The sequence below is a fragment of the Cryptomeria japonica genome, chromosome 8, assembly GCF_030272615.1.
Source record: "Cryptomeria japonica chromosome 8, Sugi_1.0, whole genome shotgun sequence".
NCBI classification, from domain to species: domain Eukaryota; kingdom Viridiplantae; phylum Streptophyta; class Pinopsida; order Cupressales; family Cupressaceae; genus Cryptomeria; species Cryptomeria japonica.
Window position 1 is genome coordinate 336,519,663 of NC_081412.1, and position 21,972 is coordinate 336,541,634.

General features: G+C 40.4%; 1 protein-coding gene across 5 annotated transcripts in view; it reads right to left on the reverse strand.

Annotated features, from left to right (window-relative positions):
• Positions 1 to 21,972, reverse strand: part of LOC131079117 (uncharacterized) — a 271,457-nt gene that overhangs the window by 55,491 nt on the left and 193,994 nt on the right. For 4 of the 5 annotated variants that reach the window (XM_058016999.2, XM_059209757.1, XM_058017017.2 and 1 more), the window contains exons 11-13: positions 834 to 913; positions 432 to 560; positions 53 to 344 (exon numbers count right to left, since the gene is read on the reverse strand). In XM_058016999.2, coding sequence (XP_057872982.2) covers positions 53 to 344; positions 432 to 560; positions 834 to 913 — 501 coding nt within the window. The remainder of the gene's footprint in view (positions 1 to 52; positions 345 to 431; positions 561 to 833; positions 914 to 21,972) is intronic. The other variant, XM_058017007.2, reaches the window with a different exon arrangement.

Genomic DNA, 21,972 nt, shown 5'->3' on the forward strand with positions numbered 1-21,972 from the left:
CTAAGACAAACAGAAGTTTCTAACTACAGAAAAAAGATGTAAGACGTCTTACATCCTCTAAAGAAAAATTCTCTCTTCCCTCTTCTGGAATTCCATAGGAGCTTTCTGCATGATCAATACTTGTAGATGTTCCTCGCGATGCATTAGAAGAACTAGAGAGAGTATTCCACTCATTTTCTCTATCAAATGCACCCTTTACAACATTTTGATTGGATATTCCATCTGCCTTTCTTTCTCTATTTCCAACAAGTTGTGGAGGTTTCACTGCACTGCGAACTGTCCCCGTGCTCTGAGTAACTGCTGTACCAAAATCCCAACTAGCATTTCTTCCACTCTTTCCACTACTACAAAAAGTTAAATATAAAGTTAGCACATCTGAATCTCTGGCTTTTGACAAAACACAGATATCAGGGAAGAGTGAGCTGACACACCTGAAAAGAAGAGACTCGTCGTCTCCTAATACTTTGGGAACTTTCACTTTTTCAGTAGAGTTTTCCATATAAGTTTGATCAAACCTCTGGATGTCTTTACTTTTTCTAATCTGAACCTTTGGACGCTCTCTGAGAACTCAGTTAAATGCATGTCAGATTCAGTAATTATAAGTAAAGTCTTTCTGGTTAGTGACTCTTAAAAAAATTATTAATTCTCAGTAAACCTTAAAAATCAGCACAAATTGTAATTGACATTTTGATACAAACATTTCCTACCTAAAGCACACCTAAATCTAGAAATTCCCAATAATCAGCAATGATACAACTGATAATCATTGTGTGTAAAACATCGTAGAGGTACTGGCAATCCTTCACAGTTCAAAATCCAACCAACATACACACCTTATTCTTTCAAGAAGCCTTGGGCTTTTCCTCGCATTCTTGATAAGACGAAGTTTTAGTAGATCTTTTGCACTGGGCCTCTGCTTGATTAAAAAAGAAAAATAAGTATCAAATTTGAGGGAGAAACAAATGAGAAATTCTGTAGAGTGATTTTTAATGTCAAAACATATCTCATGACAATTTGTGAAATGAAACCCACCTTGCGGGAACAATGGGATTTTACAACTTTATCTTGTATGTTTTTCAGATCTTGTACTACATGGGTTTTGATCTCATGACAAAGCTCCGGAGTAAATCAAGGATTCTAGTCAAGCTACAGCTGCTACACTATTGCAACTCTAGGAAACAAATGTACATAACTTACAGTTGAAACTTATTCAAAATAGGCTTTCAACTTTTGTGACTTATAAAAATTGTAAGGAGGGATTGATCGATGTTGACATCCAGTAGCCCACCACTTTGGTATACTGGTATTTGTTTGGAAAGGCCACCATGTGCCTATGTACTCATTTTCTTGCATGCATGTATAGGTTTATATAAAGAAAGGTTATTAAATGTACTACTACCTTCACTTTATGATAGAATCTCTCAAACATTCAATAAAATAAATTAAAAATAGTCTTGCTTATAAAAACCTTAGTTTGCAGAAATATAAATAAAAATTATGTTAATAAGAAAAGAAAAACAAACAGTACTTACATCCAATAAATGTAATCTTAAAGCACAAAAGTAAGATGCCGTGTTGCCAAGTTGAGAAATTATATTGCAAAGTGTAAAAATGACCATAAGCCTATTAGAAATAAATCATATTAGATGAGCAGACTTTACAATTAAAAAAATCTTAGAAGTACATGAAGAAATTTGAAGCCTGCAATCAAACCCCAAGGCTTCTAATAATCTTAAATACGAGCATTATTAAAAAATTAAAGTCAACCAGAGGAGTGGAAACTCCACACAGGACTGAATATACTTATCAAGCATTTTAAACTGAAATTTGTCATGCATTGGGGGCAACTTCTTGCAGGAATAAACAAACTAATATAACTATTAATTTTCACCAAGCTCACAAAGTAAAAGATTTTCACCCTCAGTCATTTGGGCTGCCTTGTGCAACCATCCATGTCCCCATTCCTCATTTACCCTTGAGACTTCAAAGTCAGAAAATATACACTGTCCACAAATGAAAAATTGAGGGGCATTCAAAATAAAAAAAGGTTCAACGTTTAACATCTTTATCCATCAGTCTAATGCCAAATAAATATCCACAATCCACAAGGGACTTGGTAACATTGTAACTGCTGCAGTTTCCATGAAAATCGTCCATTTTTATTTCTTTGAATAATTTTCTACTATTTGCCATTTGTTGTTCCCTCCAAATAAATAGTCTTACTACAAAATGTATTATCAAATACTGATGGTGATGCCTTCTACCACAATTATTCCATATAAATTTTTAATCATCCAATCTCCCATAGATGGCAAGCAAGTACTCATGCTTATCAGTTATAAGCATAATGAACAACTAATTAGCAATTGCAAGCACTGCTCAGAATTAAAGAATACATCAATCACTGTAAGAAAAGCTGAGAAACTATCTTTATTTACACATTCTTAAAAAACAAAAAATACAATTTCAAGCCATCCATGTCCTGCCAATCAGGAATTTGCCAATATATACAAATGCACAGAATGTTAGGACGTTAACACCTTCCAAACATGAGGATTAGTTCATAGATCAAAACAAGATGTATGCCTAGTGTGTCATCACTTCAAAACGTATTTTCAGGTGAATTTCTTGGTCCCAGGAATCAAAATAGCTATTTCCATGATGAATACAAGGAGTCATATAATCTTATCAGTGGTTATTAAAGAGGAAGTTACGTATTTTAAGTATAAATGTTTACATGACAGAAACACTTCTATTAACTTTATAGAAGAAACAGAAAGAAGCTAGCTGACAAGAGTATGGATAAATGCAATCTCCCACTACAGCTAACAACACCATCAAAGCTGTGTAAAATGCTTCTAATTAAGCAATCAACAAGGAGAAAGATAACATTCCATCCACTGAAAGAGGCACTCTTTTGACACAAGGACTAACTTGGACCCTAGAGGATCCCACACAAGCAAGTATAATGAAAAGGTCAGATAGTCTTCCTATTCAACCAACATTTTCTGTTAGAGTCATGTAATTTCCACATTCCATAATGTTCGTAATTTTGGATTTCTGGTTTAAACTGTGTCAAACATTTCATCATCAATGTTTTGGATCATACTACATGATCCACCATCAGGATGAAAGAAATAGATATCTCAGATTAGGTAGCCTATTATTATTTCCCTGCAATTGCTAATGAAGTTCTACAACCTAGAGTCATGGGGAAGTGTTGGTGTTGTTTTTATGCACACTTAACTCAGAATAAAATACCTAGACATATCCTATTCTCTCTTGATCAAAATCTTCCATGTGCTGAACAGCTAGACTGTGTGATCACAAAGACGACTGGAAGGTTCCCAAATGCGTACAGATAGTCATTGTTGGTTCGTTGTGATTTGCTGGTAATCTTAAGGGGGACTTACACAATTGTTCGAGGAACTAATCAATCTAAAGATTCTAGTGAATCCTGACTTTCTTTTTTTTTAAATGATTTTCAATAAGTTCTACTTCAATCATACTTCTAATAATGGGCAAAAAGATGAGGGTTCAGGAAGATAATTCTAATCTTAAGCTAATCATATGAACTCTGGAGACAAATTGCAAAAGTGGAATTTAAAACCAATTCTTGTTTTTCCAGATTTAACAACTACAAAAGAACGGTGCTATCTTCTAAGGGATTCAAAATATTTTCATATCATTCATTCACCAACAAATTGAACAATGAATATAGCAATAGAAGTTAAGTTTTCGTTTACTGGTTCAAGCGAACTTTGCAAAATAATTGAAAATCATTCAATTATTAAAAGTATGAACACATCAACTCCACATTAAGCAATTTTATCAAATCCTTCATTCAATCTATCAACTTGGAAATAACTCTATTCTAATGAGAGCCAAGAAACCATTCTAACTTGCAAAAGTAGACAAAGATTCACCAACATGTTGAACAATGAATTATGTCTTATCACTTAAGTATCACCACAACAATTTCTCTGAAATCTCTCATGAGTTACAAATGAAATAAGGGTTTATTGTTAGCCCACATTGTCATTCGATGTCAAAAGCATAAAGTGCAAATTGTTTTGAACTCTTAATATTTGTGATAAAGATTGAAGTTTTGTAAATACAAAACCTTACCTATTCTTGTGCGCAATATAATCTTTCTGAACACACATCCTTTGTTGCACAGGATTAAGTCATTTCTTGATTATGTTGTATGGAGCATTTGTCGCTGACATCTATCTTTACAACCAGACATTGATAGCTATCTTGAAGATCAGAGGTTGATAGCAAAAATGAATTTCTTTTATCGAACCTTGCAAATTTCTGTGTTGAGTATTGTTTGGACAATTGCTGTTAGTTATCTCTTCTCATTGAACTATATTGTCATCGCCTAGGATTCAGTTACAGTTGTTGGACAGTTGCTGGAAGATAATAAACTTGGTGATTGTGTTAAGTGTGCTGGAGAATAATTATCTTAAAGCGATGAGTTGGATATCGTATTTGTGGTTAATAATTCATGATAAGTATTTGAAAAGGAAATAAAGCTTAGTTTACTATGTTCGGTGGGTGATTAGTTGTTGGATAGTTATAGCTGTTCTTTTTAGTTATAACCTCTTCATCATCCACGGTTCTTAAATACACTTTTCTTTCTTTTCTAGAATGACTTAATGAGATAACCAAAAAAAAATGAATTCATGAAGACATTGAGATCGCAGAAATTAAAATTAGAGAATTCATGTTGAGGAAAGCACTTCATTCTAGGATGTATTGACTCAGAACAGCCGTTTCTGGAAACATTTCTTTCAAGTTTGTATTGATTTAGTGCTATTGTTTCTGAAGATATTTCATTAAGCATAGTCTGTGAGTATCTCTACAAGAAGAAAACAATATCTCATTTATAAGGAATGACAGGTATATTTGGTCAACTTTTTATTTTTATAAGTATATGATTGAAGTAAAACTGATCAGCATATTATTATAAGTCGGATCAACATATTTTTATATCTTTAACCTGTCTACATTCCAGACAACTTTTGCAGAGATATTATATCACAGTAGATACATACTGTTACTGGTTTATATCTGAATACAGGTCTTGAAGAAAGTTTGTTGGTATTATTCACGTTGAATTCAAGTTATTAAACAGTCTGTTTGAATTCAGATTACAGAAGAACTATTATCAAATTTTCAGAGATCAGATTACAGAAAATTTGTGAATCTATTTTGTTCAGATCATAAACTTTCATTCCTTCAAAGTTATTTTCTAGTTTGTTTCAGAGTTGATGCTCAGATTACTAAATTGTGATAGTTGATGAGTTGGTGCTCATTTTGGAGTTTGGTAATTTCTTAGGGTTGGTGCCCTTAATATTGTATTTGGATTCTATTGTGAGGCCAGATTAGGACAGTAGATCCTAGCGGCATTTCTCACCGTGGTTTTCCACATAAAATCTTGTGCATTATGTTATGTTCTTCTCAGTTTCAGTTGTTACATCTTTTATGTTTTTCAATTTCCAGATTAAAGCTTGGTGAAAGTTTAAAGTTGTTAAGAAAGATTAAAATTTTGTGTACTACTGATTCACACCCGCCCCCCCTCTCAGTAGTACTTTTGTGTTTTACATTTATATAGCCACCCTTATTACAAAGCAATGGCCTAGATTGAATTAACATCAATGGCCAAGATTAAACAGCAAACTCTAATTAGGGCAAGCTAACATAGTTATCAAAAATGGACCAATGAGAAATAAACAACTAATAAATCCAGCTTTCTTCTAGAAGTGGGTGTCCCTTATCCTTTGTTTTGGCAGCAAATTTAAAGAACCTGTTCACTATGGGGTCGACTTCTTCCATTGGGACACTTGGTAGAAAGTCAATCTTGTATTCCATTAGGTCCATCTCATCTTGACATGTGGCAAAAGTGGCTATCCAATTAATTTCTATTTTTCTAAAACCATCCTCAATGGATAGAAATGAGGATGCCTTGCTGAAATGTTGATTCTGGATTGGATTCGTGGAAATGTGGAAGTTAATCTAAACTTTGGCCTTTAGGTTCTCTACATCCAAGTCCCTGCCTTGCACTATTTCCTGCTCAAGCACATCAGAAACTATGATGAAGACCTTGTCTTGGATTGTCTTGATTGTTTCTTGTATTCTGCAACCATCAATCTTCATCCTCTCCAAGACCACTTCTCTAGCCACCAAGGCATGATACCATGTGCTTAAGTCATATTATGTTCCAGTATCAATTACATTTCCACTAACCAAGTCATACTCAAGAATTCCTTTCAACACCTTCAAACATGGAATTGTCTTTTCTTGAACAGTTTGGAAATGTTCCCAAAATTCAGCTATGCTTTGGATTCTATATATGAAAGAAGAGATCCGTCCATAGACCTGTCCCAATTCTTCCAAGAATTTGACGGGCTTGTGTCCAACTTTTGCAATCCATTCCTTAGCTTCTTGAGCTGCCATCTTCATTCCTTCAAAATTCTCAACCGATTCTTGTGGAAGAATCAAAGGTGGAGCGACTGCTGCCTCTTCTTTCCCAATAGAATTTACCAAATGCCAGATATAACCTTTCAATTGTTCATTCTCTTCTTTGATTTTATTTTTCTTTTCTTCCTCTTTCCTTAGCCTTTCCTTGATGGCTTTGACCAAATCATCTAGCTCCTAGACTTTTCGTTCCTTTGTAACAAGACCTATGTCCACAATCATTAGTTCATAATCATCAGGAATGATGTCCTCTTTGGATTTATCAAAATTTGGAACAACACCTATACTGAACGGGATCCTGTGTCATCCTTATGGATTAAGGAATATTTCTTTGCCTTCTTTTCCACAAGCCCATTCAATTTGACTAAGAATTTTGCTAAATCATCCATTAGTTGGACTTTACAATAGCTTTCTTTTTCATTCTTGCTAGCAACCAATCTAGCATTGTTGGCTGTTCAATGCCATCTTTTGCTTCATTTTCCTTATTTCCTTCACTTCCTTCAATTCCCTTGAGTGTGGAAATCATTCTTTTTTGAAAACCTTCTTACAAGAGATTAACTTCAATATTCTCCAATTCCTCATCTAATACCATTATTGGATTATCAAAGCCATTAGGAACAATTTGCTACTGAACTGGTTCTTCATTTGGTTCTTGGATGAGGAATTTTCATCTCAATTTGTAGATCATCTCCAACTGGAGCTTTTGTTAGTATTTGTGGATGAGCCAACTTCTTCAACCAAAGAAGTGTTGGTGGAAGAAAATGCATTGTTCGCTCTTTGTTTCTTACATATAACTTCCTTATCTGAAATCTTCTTTCTTCTTGGCCTTAGTGAAGTCTCTATTGTATCTTTCATTTTCTTGGAATTTCCACTTCTTGGCTACTTAGCAGCGTCAGTGACTTCATCCTCATCAGAAGAACGGGAAGCCATGCTTCCCATCAAATCATAGGTGAAAGCAATGTTCTTCTCCTTCAATTTGTGAATTTGTTGATCCACCCACTACTTGGTAAATTTCATGACTGGCATCATCAATGTATCTAAATCTGTAAGCTCAGGTCCTAACAATCTGTTATGGGAAGAGGTTTATCTTTTTCTTCTTCATATCGTGGCTAGGTGAAATTTCAATCATCCTCCACTTGTTCTGGCATGGGAAAAATTTCAATTGTTCTGATCATGCTCACCGATATCCTAGACCACATTCTTTTCCTTATTTCATACTCATCAACTGCATTGGCCGAAAAATCTTCAAGATCAATTATGTGTCTATACTTTCATCTATTTATCATCCCAATATGATGATGGGGATCAAAGTTGGATCTTGATCGATAGAAGGAGAATGGATACCATTGCATTTCCATATCTGCTTTATCAGTTGCTTGTGTTGATGGGCATGATTCTAACATTTTTCCAATGAAAAGAGGAAAAGAAATTTTGTCTATTTGGATTTTCTCATATGTGTCCAATTGTCCGATGACCTCTAGTAATACCATTTTGTGTTGGATAGCTTGGAAGTTCGCATGGACATCCTGTAAATCCTTGGACCCTAAGGTATGTGAATTTGAGAAATTGAATGTACCATGATCCAAACCTGTTTATCAAATCTTTAGCCTCTTGTGTCAATCTTTGATGAGTGCCTCTTTGAAATATATTGGTGATGTACATTAAGAATGCATCATTGACTCTTTTGAAATGGGATTTCTCTTGTTCATGCAATTGTGGATAGCAATCATATGCTTTGAATTGCCCGTCCTTGTTTCCCACAATGCCTTTGCAAATCAATCCCTTATACCTGTAACATCTTGCCAACATATACATGATGTAAGAACTCATGTAAAAACACTTCGTGTGCACCATGTTTCTCAGTTGCTCATCTATGTTATCAATGATCATTCTTTCCCAATTTATCATCTTGACATCAGTAGTGACTTCATCAATGAAGTAATCCATCCAAGGCTCGAATGAAGAGACTTAAAGACTTCCTACAACCCTATTTAGCAATAGGACGAGGTTTCCATACTCTTCTATGAAATCTATCTAGAAAAGATTCTTAAGCACTTTGGAATAATAAGGTCTTGGTTTATGCAGCCATTGTTTGTTAATTACTTCCGTACAAGAGATAGGTTATGCTTTGTTAGTAGCCTAAGTGGATTAAGTTGTAGCATACAGAACACCAAGATCCAAATTATAATACCAAAGCATAATAAAACACTATCATGGAACCAACCACACACAATACAGTATGCGGAGATATATTAAATGTAACACAAATGTATATCATATTAATCTCCACTGGAATATCCTTCCAAATGTGCTACAAGCTTACATATAAAGAGTTTGCGGTTGGTTAGGCCATCATCCGTCAAACAACCAACTACCCCGAGGATATAACTTAATACTATTGTTTTATTTTAATACATTACCAAAAAGCCTTATTTACTAATTAACCGGCTTACATCATCCCCCCCCAAAACTTGTCGTCTTCCAGATGACACAAAACAACAGAATAACAACAAAAACTATCTACTGAGAGGGACAAGAGGATGTCCCTGTTCCCATCGTGGCACGCTCTCGGAGGGTCTTCAGATCTCTTTCAGCAATGAGTTGTTTCCCCCGAGTTGCTTTAAGAAGCCTGAGTGCATCCATTCGGTCTTTCTCAGAGGCAGCCAACTCCTGTTCCTTTCCCCGCCACGTGGTTCTCTCTTGTGCCACTTCTTGTTCCAGAGCATTGATTCTTTCTTTCAGCTCACTCTCTCGTTGTAGGGATAAGGTGTGTTCTCTTTCCATTTTGCCCGCTTTCCAAGTCATCGCCTGGAGCTGTAAGAATGTAGTACGGAAAGTCCGCTCTATGGTAGTGAGAGCTCCCATTACCTCTTGATCTCCTCATGTATGCCTGCTAAGGATCTGTGGTACTCCCCAGTCTGCTACCATCTCCAGAGTTTCCTTGTCGGGCCAACCTTGGTTCCTCATTTTCTCTGAGAACTCCCTCTCATAGTCCTCTGCCATAAATGCCATTAGTGCTTCTGTTGCTTTCACTATAGCAGGCACATCGGATCTTCGATAATGATCTATCATCCTCTGTGTGGCTGTCCTCATTACTTCTAACTCCGAAAGAAAATGTTGCGCAGCAGCTTCCAACCCTCCGACACCCTCTGCTGGTGAAGACGTGTTGTGCCCTTTCCTAGTTTCTCCAATCCTCGGTCTCTCCTCTTGCTGATCAAACCCCAATGATGGTGATGGTGGTGGAACCTCTATGTCCATCTGAAATCTGGCAAGCAGGCTGTCCGTTTCGACTTCCATGTTTGCTTCCTTTGTCCCCTTCCCCATGTCTCCTTCTGGCTCTTCCAGGTGCATTTCTTGTTCTGTGTTTTCTACATCCATGGTTGCGGGGGGATCAATTATCGGTGCCACTACCAATGTGATGGCTCTAGTGACTTCCACGCCCCTGGATGTGTTTATATGGAGAGTGTGGGCCCCTGCACTGTCTCCTCAAGTCTATTAACTGGGATGGGGTCCCTACGACCCCTGGTACCAAGTGTGTCGTGGTGAGAATCTGTGCCGGTTTGAAAAGTACCTTTCTCCTTACTCCCCACCATGGTACGGCTGGTATGCCCCCCATATGGCTTCCTGGCTCTACCTGTGGCAGACCTCCTACGTTTCCTCCTTCCATGCCCATTGGTTCCAATGTTGCAACTTCCGGTCTTGCCCTATCTTCCTTACCACCTTCTGGTCCATGCATAGTGTGGCTTTGTTCCATACGGAATTCCCCTTCGTCTTCATCAGATGAAGAGATATATGTCTCCTCTTCCCCTGTCTCTGCCTCTTCATCAGAATTGTTATCTTCCTCCCCTCCATCTTTCGTGCTCCCTGCAGGTTCTTGCCTTGCTTTCTTCCTGGGTGTCTTTGTGGCTACTACTGTGAAAGTGTCCAGGTGTAGCCAATAGTACATGGCTGGCTTGTAGGGCTCCACCCGATGCGAGGCCACAAAAACTCTATATTCCGGCGCCACCTGGGTTCTCAATGCTTCCAAGAAGAGCGCAATGATATGATGGGGCACGTACAGGGTTTTGTGTTTAAGGAGCATGGCCTCCTTTACCCGGCTGGAAAGGAGCCAGCCCCAATTGTATATTTTGTCGTTGCTCAGTCCGTACATGAGGCGTAGCATCCATATGGCAACATTGGAGGCTCGGCTTGCTGCTGTGAGCTTACTCTTCAGGATATCCATAACGCATCTCCACTCTGGTGAGGTGATGTAGGATTTTTTCAGGCCCCTTCTATTACTATTCTGCCACAAACTGTCCCATTGCTCTTCTGTGAGCGTATTACCGCAGATGTGTTCCAACAACCGCTTCTTTTCTTCTGTAGACATTCTTGCTGATGGTTTCATGGCTGAATCGCTGCTACTTGGAATTCCGAAAAACCTTCTAGAATTCCTTGGGTGCATAAGAAATGACCACGGTTTGTCCCAAATAGTCGATTACTGATCTATGCTTGTCTCGCTCATATCCATGGACCATGGCGCACAATATGGGTTCGAATTCTTTTAAATTGAAGATAGGCATAAAAATGATTTTATCAACCTCTGCTCTCTTCAATGAATTTTTTAGGGGGTGATCCTCCTCATTGCTTTCCCACCACCTCCTGCACTCACTTCCAAGAACTCCTTCAAACGTGAGGTTCTCCACGTTTACTTGTTCTTGTGCCCTCTCCTGGCTTTTCTTGTTGGTTCCTGGCATGGCCATTGGTTGCTTGTTAGAAGTACGGGCCTTGTAATTTATGTCGTAACTTCCCGTTCTAGGGTTGTCGTGACTCCCCTTCACCATATCGTGCCTTGCTGGCGTATGCCTCTCCTTCACTGTGCAACTGTAGTGGTACGTTGCGACTATGTATGTTGCGACTGGGGGCTGCAATTGTGTACATCATGGCTGTGGGGCTGCGTACGCCTTGGTTTGCGTACGTTGTCGTGGTCTCGGAGGGAGTTGTCGCGCTTGAGTGCAACACGACGACTAAGGCATACGTCGTGGCTATTGGGAGCTGCGTACGCCCTGGCTCGCGTACGTCGCGCCTTTGGCTGGGTGCTGCGTACGCTGGTTGCTGCGTAGGCCTTCGCCCGCGTGCCTTCGTGTCGCCACTTCCCCCTTCACACCACTACTCCGTGTGCCCTTCGTGCCACCACGTGCCTTCGTGTCGCCGCTTCCCCACTCCGCGCAACTGCTCCCCCTCGCTTCTTTGCATACGCTCCATCCACTCCCACTGATTGCATGTGTGCCCCTTGCACACCCTCCTTTGGTTGTGCGTACGCTCTGCGTGGTGTGTACGCCCTGCGCAGTCCTTTTGTCTTCCGCGGCACTACTCCTCTGAACTTCCCCTTTGTTGTCTTCGCAAAAAATTATGTGCCTTCTTGCCCATTTGTTATTTTTCTTAACATACCGGATGCTTTTTATCCTCCACTTAGTTTTTTTCGAACCATTCCTTCCTTTATTTTGCTGGTCCCATAAAAAAAATTATATTCTTTCTGGTCTTTATTATCTTTCTATGGCCTTCTCTTTTCATGCATAATGTTTTTATTTGCGTTCTCTTTTTCTCCAATCTTTCCTTGTTTTTCCAATTTCTCTGAACCCATGCTCCTAACTTTCGTGCCTTAGGGCCATCCTTGTCTGCCTTGGTCCCACATTCTGTCAAGTCATACCCCAACATATTCGCGGCAACAGTTTCTCTCTCCTGGACAGTTTCTCTCCTGGTAGATTTTAAGTTTTGACCCATTCACTGGGTCTTTGATCGGATTGCCATCTATGGTAGATAATTTTATAGCTCCGTTTACCCCTACTCCCTCTATTTTATAGGGCCCTATCCAACGTACCCTGAACTTCCCAGGTCGGAGTTCATTCCGGCCATTGTATTTGAGCACCAACTGTCCCGGTGCAAATTTCATCTGTCTCAGGTGTTTGTCATGCCAGAACTTCCTTCTTTGGGCTACTTTTGTGGCCCATTGTGCCACTATCCTACGTTCCTCCATCTGAAGTAATGTATTCAACCGCTCCCTTAAGCTCTCCTCCTCCCCCAACCGGTTTTGGACGGCTATTCTCAAACTCGGTATAGTGTACTCTACTAGCATCACAGCTTCCTGTCCATACATGAGCTGGAATGGGGTATGCCCAGTAGTGGCTTTGTAAGAAGTACGATAGGACCACAACACCGCACCCAACCTTTCCTCCCAGTCCTCTTGTTCTACTCCACAAGTCTTGTATAGAATGGACACCAATACTTTATTTGTTGACTCTGCTTGCCCATTCGCCCTTGGGTAGTACGGACTTGACAGCATGTGAAAAATTCTGAATTCTATTGTCATGGTGCGTATCATCTGATTCACAAAATGTACACCTCTATCACTGGTGACTTGTATCGGTATTCCCGGTATTCCGAACCGAGTTACGATCTTTTCATATAGGAACTTGGCGGTGCTAAGTATCGTGTTGTCTGGAAGAGCTCTAACCTCGGCCCATTTTGTAAGGTATTTTATAGCCACGACTATGTACAGGCATCTGTGTGCTTTGCTTGTCCTGAGTAGCCCTACAAAATCTAGCCCCCATCTCTCAAACAACTCCTGCAGTTGGGATAGAAAAAGAGGCATAAAGTCTCGTTTGAGTGGCTTACCCGCCCTTTGGCAAGTATCACAACTTGACACCCATTCCCGTGCATCTGCATAAAGTGTAGGCCACCACAACCCTACTAGCAATATTTTTCTTGTGGTAGCATCCGAGCGCATATGCCCTCCCGCTAGTCCTTCATGTGATTCCCTAAGAACCCCAGGAATTTCTTCCTCTAAGACACACCTTCGTAGTACCCCATCAAGGCCCATTTTGTACAAAAGCCCGTGAATCAGTTGGAACGTTGTGCTTTTCAGTGCCAGCTTCCTTCTTTCACTTGGGGGCATCTCCTTCGGGAACGTTGCTCTGGAGAGATATTGTCTAAGCTTCTCATACCAAGATGGTAAGACTGCTATTTGGAACAAGTGGCCATCCAGGAAATCCTCATTCACTCCCCCTTCTGCGCGTTCCCCTGATTTTATTCTTGACAGATGATCAGCCATTACATGGCTCTTTCCTAGTCGCACCACAATGTTGAAAGTAAATTCCTGCAGTAAGATCAGCCATCGACTTACTCTCCCTTGGATGACCGGTTTGTTGACCAGATACATGAGTGCCTGGTGATCCACGAAGAAGGTAAAGGGCGTGGCCAGGAGGTAATGACGGAATTTTGCACTACGTACACCATCCCCAAGGCCTCTCGTTCTGTGGTGCTATAGTTTCATTCTGCTTTCGACAGTAGGCGGTTGGCAAAGTATATAGGGTGATCCAAGCCCGTGGCTCTCGCTTGTGCTAAAGTGGTGCCAATGGCAAAGTTGGAGGCATCTACATGCACATGGAATTTATTATCCCAATTTGGGTATATCAGGATAGGTGCACTTACAAGTCTGGATTTGAGTTCCCTAAAGGCTTCTTCTTGCTCTTTGTGCCATACGAATGGCTCCCCCTTCCTTGTGAGATTTTCCAGCAGAAGGGAGACCTTAGCAAATCCCTTAATAAACCGCCAACAGTACCCTACATGGCCAAGGAAGGATTTTACTCCTGTAACATCCATTGGGTTTTCCATTTCCATGATGACTCTTATCTTATCTGGGTCAGTCTTCAACCCTGTTTTGCAAACTATATGGCCAAGTAACCTTCCTTGCGGAACAAGGAACCGACATTTCTTTGGATTGAGGGCAAGTCGTGCTCGACGACACCTTTCCATGCACTCCCCCAATATTTGCAAGTGATCCTTCTTCTCGCTGTATACTGACCAATCATCCAGGAATGCTTTAAAATTTCCAGTCGCCATCTTGTCGAAGATATGCAGTATGATCCTCTGGAATGTGGCTAGGAAGTTGCATAATCCGAATGGCATCCGGTTATATGCATAAACTTCATCCTCCACAATAAATGTGGTTTTCAGCTTGTCTTCTTCTGCTATGCTGATCTGGTTGTAGCCCGAAAAGCCATCCATGAAGGAATAGATTTCGTGCCCCGCCACTTCTTCCAGTATACTATTAGTAAAAGGTATGGGAAACGGATCTTTCACAGTTACAGCATTTAAACATCTGAAGTCTACGCAGATACGGATCTGATTCCCCTCTTTCTTGAATGAAATGACAATAGGTGAGACCCATTCGCTGGTTTGCACCTGGAATATGATTCCGGCTTCTAACATCTTTTCTATTTCCTCTTGCACCTTTGCTGCATAATTTTTGTTCATGCGGTAGGGGCGTTTCCTTACTGGCCTAGCCCTTGGTATTAATGGTATGCGATGTACGCATAGTTTTGGAGGCACTCCTTTCAAATCCTTATATGTCCATGTGAACACATCTTTGTATTCGAGAAATATTTTAAATGCTGCTGCCTTTAGTACGGGGTCCCAATCGTCCCCCACTAGTATTACTTTTGGGTCCTTTTCTTCCCCAAGGTTGGTTTGCCATACCTTTGGTTCCACGTATTGTACGACCTCATTTTCTCCAAATTGGTGAGCTGGGGCCCCATCTACCTGGGCCTCCCCTTCCTGGTACTCGGCAAATTGTGGCGGGTAAGTATTGTCTTCCTTGATCTCCAGGATCTCCAACACGTTACACGGGTGGAAGATTTCGTAATCCTCCATCTACCAGTGGAATAACCCATTGATAGAACTTGTCTCGTCCTCTGAGCAATTCCCTAAGCGGAGGACTCTCTCTTCATCAGGTTCCATCTCAACTTTTGTCCCATGAGTGTGCCAATTGGTTTTATCCCTTGCTGGTCTGCTCCTACCAGGTGGAATGCGTGTGGCCACAGTGTTGGTTTCCCCAAGGCCTTCCATGTCTCTTTCGGTAACACATTTACCGTTGATCCTCCATCCACGATCGTATTGGTGAGTTTGTAGCCCATGATCCATTTCCACTACGGCTGGTGTTCTACCCACACCTATTGTCATCAACATGGGGTCAGTGGTCTCCTTTGAGTGGTTCCTTTCTTCCACTTCCTCCTTGTGGCCTGGCGTCTTTTCCTCTTTTCTGGTCTCCTCCACCTAGTTTATGGCTATCCGCAGTTGTGGTAGTGTCTGCAACAAATCCGCTACTCAGACCGGCACGGTGGTTTGTAGCAGCTGCTTCATTATGGTTGCTTCAGAGTCGGCTCGTATGGTGTTGGTGGGTTTGTGGGATACTGTCTTCCAGCATTCCTCACTCATTTCCCATTCTACTTCCTTTTGGGCCTCCTTCAGTCTTTCCTTTTATGTACCCAGGTCAGGGTACGTTAGTTTCCTTGCATGAGATCGGATAATGGCCAGTACTTCTAGTTCCGGTCGAACTGCCTCCAACATGTTCACACCTTTCTATCTTGGGCACTCCGCATCCTCATGGTTGCCTGGGCCACACCATTTCAGAGTAGCCCTCCTCCTTGTCCAACACCACTCTAACAGTTGTGTGCAAAATGGCCCCATTCGTGACACCTTCGGTATTGTATCATTGGTCTTCCTTTTGCATCATATTGGATGCGGCCCCGTGGGGTATTATTATTGCTATTGTTGTTACTCCCCCTCCAACTGTTCCTATAGCCACCTAGTGATGCGTCTGCATTTGTGTTCTTGGAGGGTATAGTTGGTGGTGTTGCTTGTTCTTGAGTATATAGTACCTGGGCACTCCTTGCCTTCAAGTTGTACGGGCATTCCTTGATGGAATGTCCCAACACTTGGCAGATATCACAAAAAACTTTCTTCGGGCAGTTGGTTTTTGTGTGTCCCTCCAGTTTGCACTTTGTGCACCAGAGTTCCCTACCCTTCCTACTTTCTTCCTTCTGAGTCCGCATTTCCTGCATCATCCGCCTCATATCCTTCTGGAGTGCTTGTATCGTCCGAGACTCCTCGCTTTCTTGATCACTACTATCTTCATCACTTGTGCGCTTCTTACCCTTCGATGTCTTGTTCTTGCTTTCAATGTCCATGGCTCTATTGTACGCGTCCATGAAAGTGGATGGAGGTACTACCTTCATCTTTTTCCACAGGGATGGGTTCAGTCCCTCGATGAACCATCGCTTCTTCAAACCATCGGCTAGGGTATTGTCCTTTTTTCGAATCAATTCCTTCAGCCTGTGGTAGTAGGACCTTACCGTCTCGCTCTTGCCCTGTTTGGTGTTGTATATTTCTCCTACGATCTCATCATCATCCCGAAGTAACCGAAACTCCTCCTCGAACGCCTTAGCAAGATTTTTCCACGTATCCTTTGAAGTGGTGGGCAGGTCCATGTACCAGTCAATGGCAATTCCACGGAGGGTGGCTGGAAATGCTTTCAACCAGTTGTCCTCATCATTCTCGCCATTGGCCTGCCATATGGTGACACAAGTTTTATAGTGACGGGCGGGATCCTCTAATCCTATTCCATTGAATCTGGGAAGTTTCTGCTTTTCAGGGGTATGTGCCATTTTTCTCGTACTCTGGGGAATTGTCAAATGGCTAGGTTGGTGCGATTGTTTGCTCCCAATTATCACTACTCTCTGTTGCCTGTGGGTTGTTGTGACTCCTGTCCCAGTCTTGTGTATGTTGCCGAGAACCTTCTGCGAGGCTGCCTCCTCCTTCAATGATCCGATAGAGTTTCAGGTGCCTCTCCAGTTGCTCCTGGATGCGTAGGGATCTCCTCACTATGTCCTGTTGGCTCCCTTCTTGTTCCTCCGAGGCTTGTCGTCTTCGATCTTTGTTGAGTGTATTGGCATTAATTATTGGAACTACGGGGGTTGCGACGCTATGTTGAGTCCCTTTGCTCTTCTTCCCTTCGATTCCTTTCTTTGTCCTGTTGGAGCACTTGCTGCCTACGTTGCTCCCTTCGTACGTTCTCTCGTTCCTCATCACGTTCCACGAGTACACGTGCCAACAACCATGGAAGACTACCCAGGAGATCATGTACCGCCTGGTTCACGTTGAGTTCTGCCCGTACCGTATCAGCCGAGCCAGCGCTCAGTTCCGCTTCTCGTTGTACGTACCAGTCCACGGAAACGTCCCACGCGTGAATCAGGTCTTGTGTCAACTGATCCTCCCTAGTTACTTCGGTGTTATCCTCTATGTCACTGTCTGTTACCAGGATGTTTTGGTCGAACGGACGACCCATTATGCTTCCATCCCGCCAGCCTTTCCTCTTGAGACCTCCGGATTCGACTTAGGCAACGGCGCCAAAATGTTAGTAGCCTAAGTGGATTAAGTTGTAGCATACAGAACACCAAGATCCAAAATATAATACCAGAGCATAATAAAACACTATCATGGAACCAACCACACACAATACAGTATGCCGAGATATATTAAATGTAACACAGATGTATATCATATTAATCTCCACTGGAATATCCTTCCAAATGTGCTACAAGCTTACATATAAAGAGTTTGCGGTTGGTTAGGCCATCAACCGTCAGACAACCAACTACCCCGAGGATATAACTTAATACTATTGTTTTATTTTAATACATTACCAAAAAGCCTTATTTACTAATTACGGTTACATGCTTCAAAAAGTTTTAAGGCTTCCTCCTTGGTGTTGTATATGATAGAATGATATTCTGAAATGTCAAATGCTTCTTTGATGGCCATCTCTCCAAGGTAGGTCAACACTTTGTTGTCGGGTGCCACAATTTGTCTCTCTTGGATGTTGTAATGCTTGGCATATTCTACTATCAGCTTGTAGCACTGCATAGCTAGAGGAAATCCAGCTGCTTGAACAATTCCATTTCTCATCATCTTGTGTGCTAATGGTGAAGAAAAGCAATCATCGAGCCCATACATTTTCTTGTTGAAGTCTTCGAGGTCTACATGGCCAAGGTCGGTATCTCCAATCTTCTTCCACTTTGTCACGATCTTGGATTCCTACTGTTGTCCTTTGTTTTTAAACTTCATTTGTGCTTTCCTGGAAATCCCTCCTTGAGCTGACATCTACCACCTGAAAAACATGAAAATTTCTATGTTAGCAAAAGGATAAACAGGGTTTGATGCTCACTTGAAGGAATTTTGAGGGATAATTCTGATTGAAATTCTTGAAATCAGACTTAGTCAAGTCTGAATAATAAAATCAGACTTGGTCAAGTTTTGGAAATTGTGAAATCAAGTCTGATTATGAAATTTTCTCACTCCAAACTGCATAAAAAAGCAACATGATCCTAGGAAAAATGTGAGGAATCCGGAATGGTGGTCCTTCCACAAGTCCGGAAAATTAAAATTCACATTGACAGAAGGAAATCTTTTGAGTGTGAAAGAGACTGAAATTCTGGAAATCTGCCTTCAAAACTCTTCTAAACCTGAAAATTTTGAAGAATTAAATTGAGGAATTGCTTTCCACTTCGTCTTCAAATGTAGGAATTAGTCTGAATTCCTCTAAAGATTGTATTGCACCAACAACTTTCTTCAAAATTCGCCTTAAAAATTGAAAGAAAATCTTTCTTGAGCTCCAACTTTCAACTGTTGAGAATCAACTTGTGAGTTGAATGAATGCCAATGTTCAAGTTTATAGAGAATTTGAATCCTTGCTTTGCTTTGTATTTTTTTTGTTTTAATGTTTTAATGTAAACGAACCCAGTCATGTTTTGAGCATCAAATTGAACCTTCCCTTTTTCTTTCTTTTGCTTTAGGATCTCAATGGGAATCTGTTTTTGCTTCTTCTAGAAGCTTCTCCTTATGGCGAATTTCATCTTGTTTTTTCTCAAATCCAACACTTTGCCGAAAATCATCTCACCTTCTTTGAGCAAACTTTTTGCTTTAATCTCTCATCACCTTTCTTTCAACACTTATGCGAATTTCTAAATTTTCCTCCAAGGAATCAAATACTTAGCCAAATTTTTGCCCGAATTTCAACTTTGCTTTTGACATTTTGTTTTAATCCACTTCGTCACTTTCCTTTCAATACTTGGGCGAATTTCTTTTCCCATCTTCTTTGGGCGGAGTTTGCTTGCTTTCAAGGAATCTTCCTTATGCATTGAGCAGAATTTGCATGCACTTGTGGATGTTCCATGTTTGCTTGGGTGGAGTTGATGCTTGGATAAGGATTTTCACCAAGCAATCCAAAGTGGACTTTCCTCTTGATCGGAATTTTTTCTTATCTTGCCATACTTAGCCAAATTCCTTACCTCCTCCTTGGGCAAACTTCATTCTTGGTTGGAAATTTTTCTCTGTCTTCACAAGGCGGAGTTTGCATGCTATCAAGGAATGTCCACATGCTAGGGTGGACTTCACATGTGCTCAAGGAATTTCTCCTTCCCAAGGCACACTTTGCATGTGCTTGAGGATTTTCCTCATCAAGGAGGCGGACTTCATGTTGGCACAAGGATTTTATGCTTTGGGAGGATGGACTTCACGTGACTTCAAGGAATTTGTGATCTCCCCAAACAGGAACCCGTCAAGTATTCTTAATATTGAGAAAGCTCCTTGTATTATCTTTAAGGATAGCTTACAATTCATTAGGCAAAAACATAATGTGCAGGTTGACTTCATAAAGAAACAGTAATTCATGTAAAATAAAAAGCATCAACAGCTATATTACAATGGTGATTGGCTACAACGCCAAGGTAGTGATGCAAAGCAATGTTCATGTGTGAAGTCGATCATTAAAGAAATGTAATCAGACCGACTCATTATAAAGCTGTAACAAAGGTATGGATGGTGCCACGTAGCTAGAGTCTAAATCGAATAATATGCTTGGTGGAGGTTGCGGGTGTATGAAGCTGTCTTAGATGGAGACAACAGCAAATAAGTTCGATAATACAGTAATTAAGGAGATTAATAATGCAGTGATTAACCCTTATATGACAGCAAACAAGATGCTGGTAACAATGATCGTTAAAAAGAATGTGAAAGAGAATGAGCAGAGATTCAAGAGTTGCTACTCCAGGATTGATGTGAGGAATGAGAATGATGTGCGGCACTTTGTTTGGAAACAGAGATGAATATAGAATTACTATTTAAAATAGCAATTAATATGGCAAAGCCGAGCACTATTATTCTTTTAAGAGATTAATATCCTTAAGGCAGCAATTCATAAGAGATAGTCTACAGCGATAAAGCAAGTAATAGTTTATTGTTAAAAGGGGTGTGAATTCTTAAGGAAGAAATACAGGTTGTAATGAATGTAATAAGTAGTGTGTTTTGTATAGAGACTATTCTTAAAAAGTGCAAGTCGTTAAGATAAAGTTTAATTAGTTGCAATATAAATAAGAAAGTTTGACAATTTCTGAAGGTGATGACTTCTCATATGAAGGGAGGCATCTCTAAAGAAGTGAGAAGACATAAAAGGAAGGTCGATGAGGGTTTTGTTATTGGAATGTCGGAACTCAGACAAGGGAGTGTTCATAGGAGCCTTCGAACAGCCAAGAGGGGATGGTATACGTTCCATCCTCTGCAAGGCTAAGGGCACAAGCACACAAAGTCTATTAATCAGGACAGGCATCAAACAAACCGGAGGATTATAAAGCACATATGCAGAAAGAGCAAGCAGAAATAAAGATATTATTGTCTTCATATACGATCAGGTCTTTAATTACTCAACACAGAATTATAAAGATACAATTCAGAAACGGCTCTCATTCATTTGGCTCTATCCATTCTTATAAATGAGCAGATCAATTATCTCATATACAAAAATACATCCTTGCTGACCAGTTACAGTTATATTGCATTGAGGAGATCCTATTGTGGGATAACCAAAAATATATCAGATTCATATTCTTATCTGACGTCCTTTTGGGGAGCTAGTTTCAGAATTTCTATCAGAATCATAACTACCGAATGCATGGTTATCAAGACTATATTCAGGGAGGATGAACACGCTAATACCCGATCCATTTATCTAAGGATCGATATCTATCTATTACCTCATCCACGTTATTGTAAACTGGGTGGATGTATTGTTCTATATAAGCGATATTGTGGATCAAGATAATCTCCATTATATAGCAAGTATACTATCAGTGACTTAAAGGTTTTTTTCAGAATTGTTGTTGGGCAATAAAAAATAGAAAGAAGCCTCTGGCAACTGAGCGTTGTCAGATAAATGTCTCTATTTTCTAACCCATAAAATAGGGGGGAAATTACAGAATTGCATCATCTTGCCTAGGGCGGACTTGGGGTGACTTCAAGGATTTTTTCTCCATCCTATGGGCAGACTTGGCACTTGTCCGAGGAATTTTTCCAAAGCATAGGGTGGACTTTGCCAATAGACAGGGAATTTCTTCCTTAAGCTTGGGCAGACTTCATGTGGCACAAGGAAATTTCCCTCTAGGAAGGCAGACTTGACAATGAAACAAGGAATTTCCAATTATTCCTAGGCAGACTTCACATATGCTCAAGGAATTTCTCCTTCCAAAAAATGGACTCCATCTGGAAACAAGGAATTTCTTCCATACTTGGCCATTTTCTTGTGATCTTTCATTAACATTCTTGACCATGAACTCCCCTAAC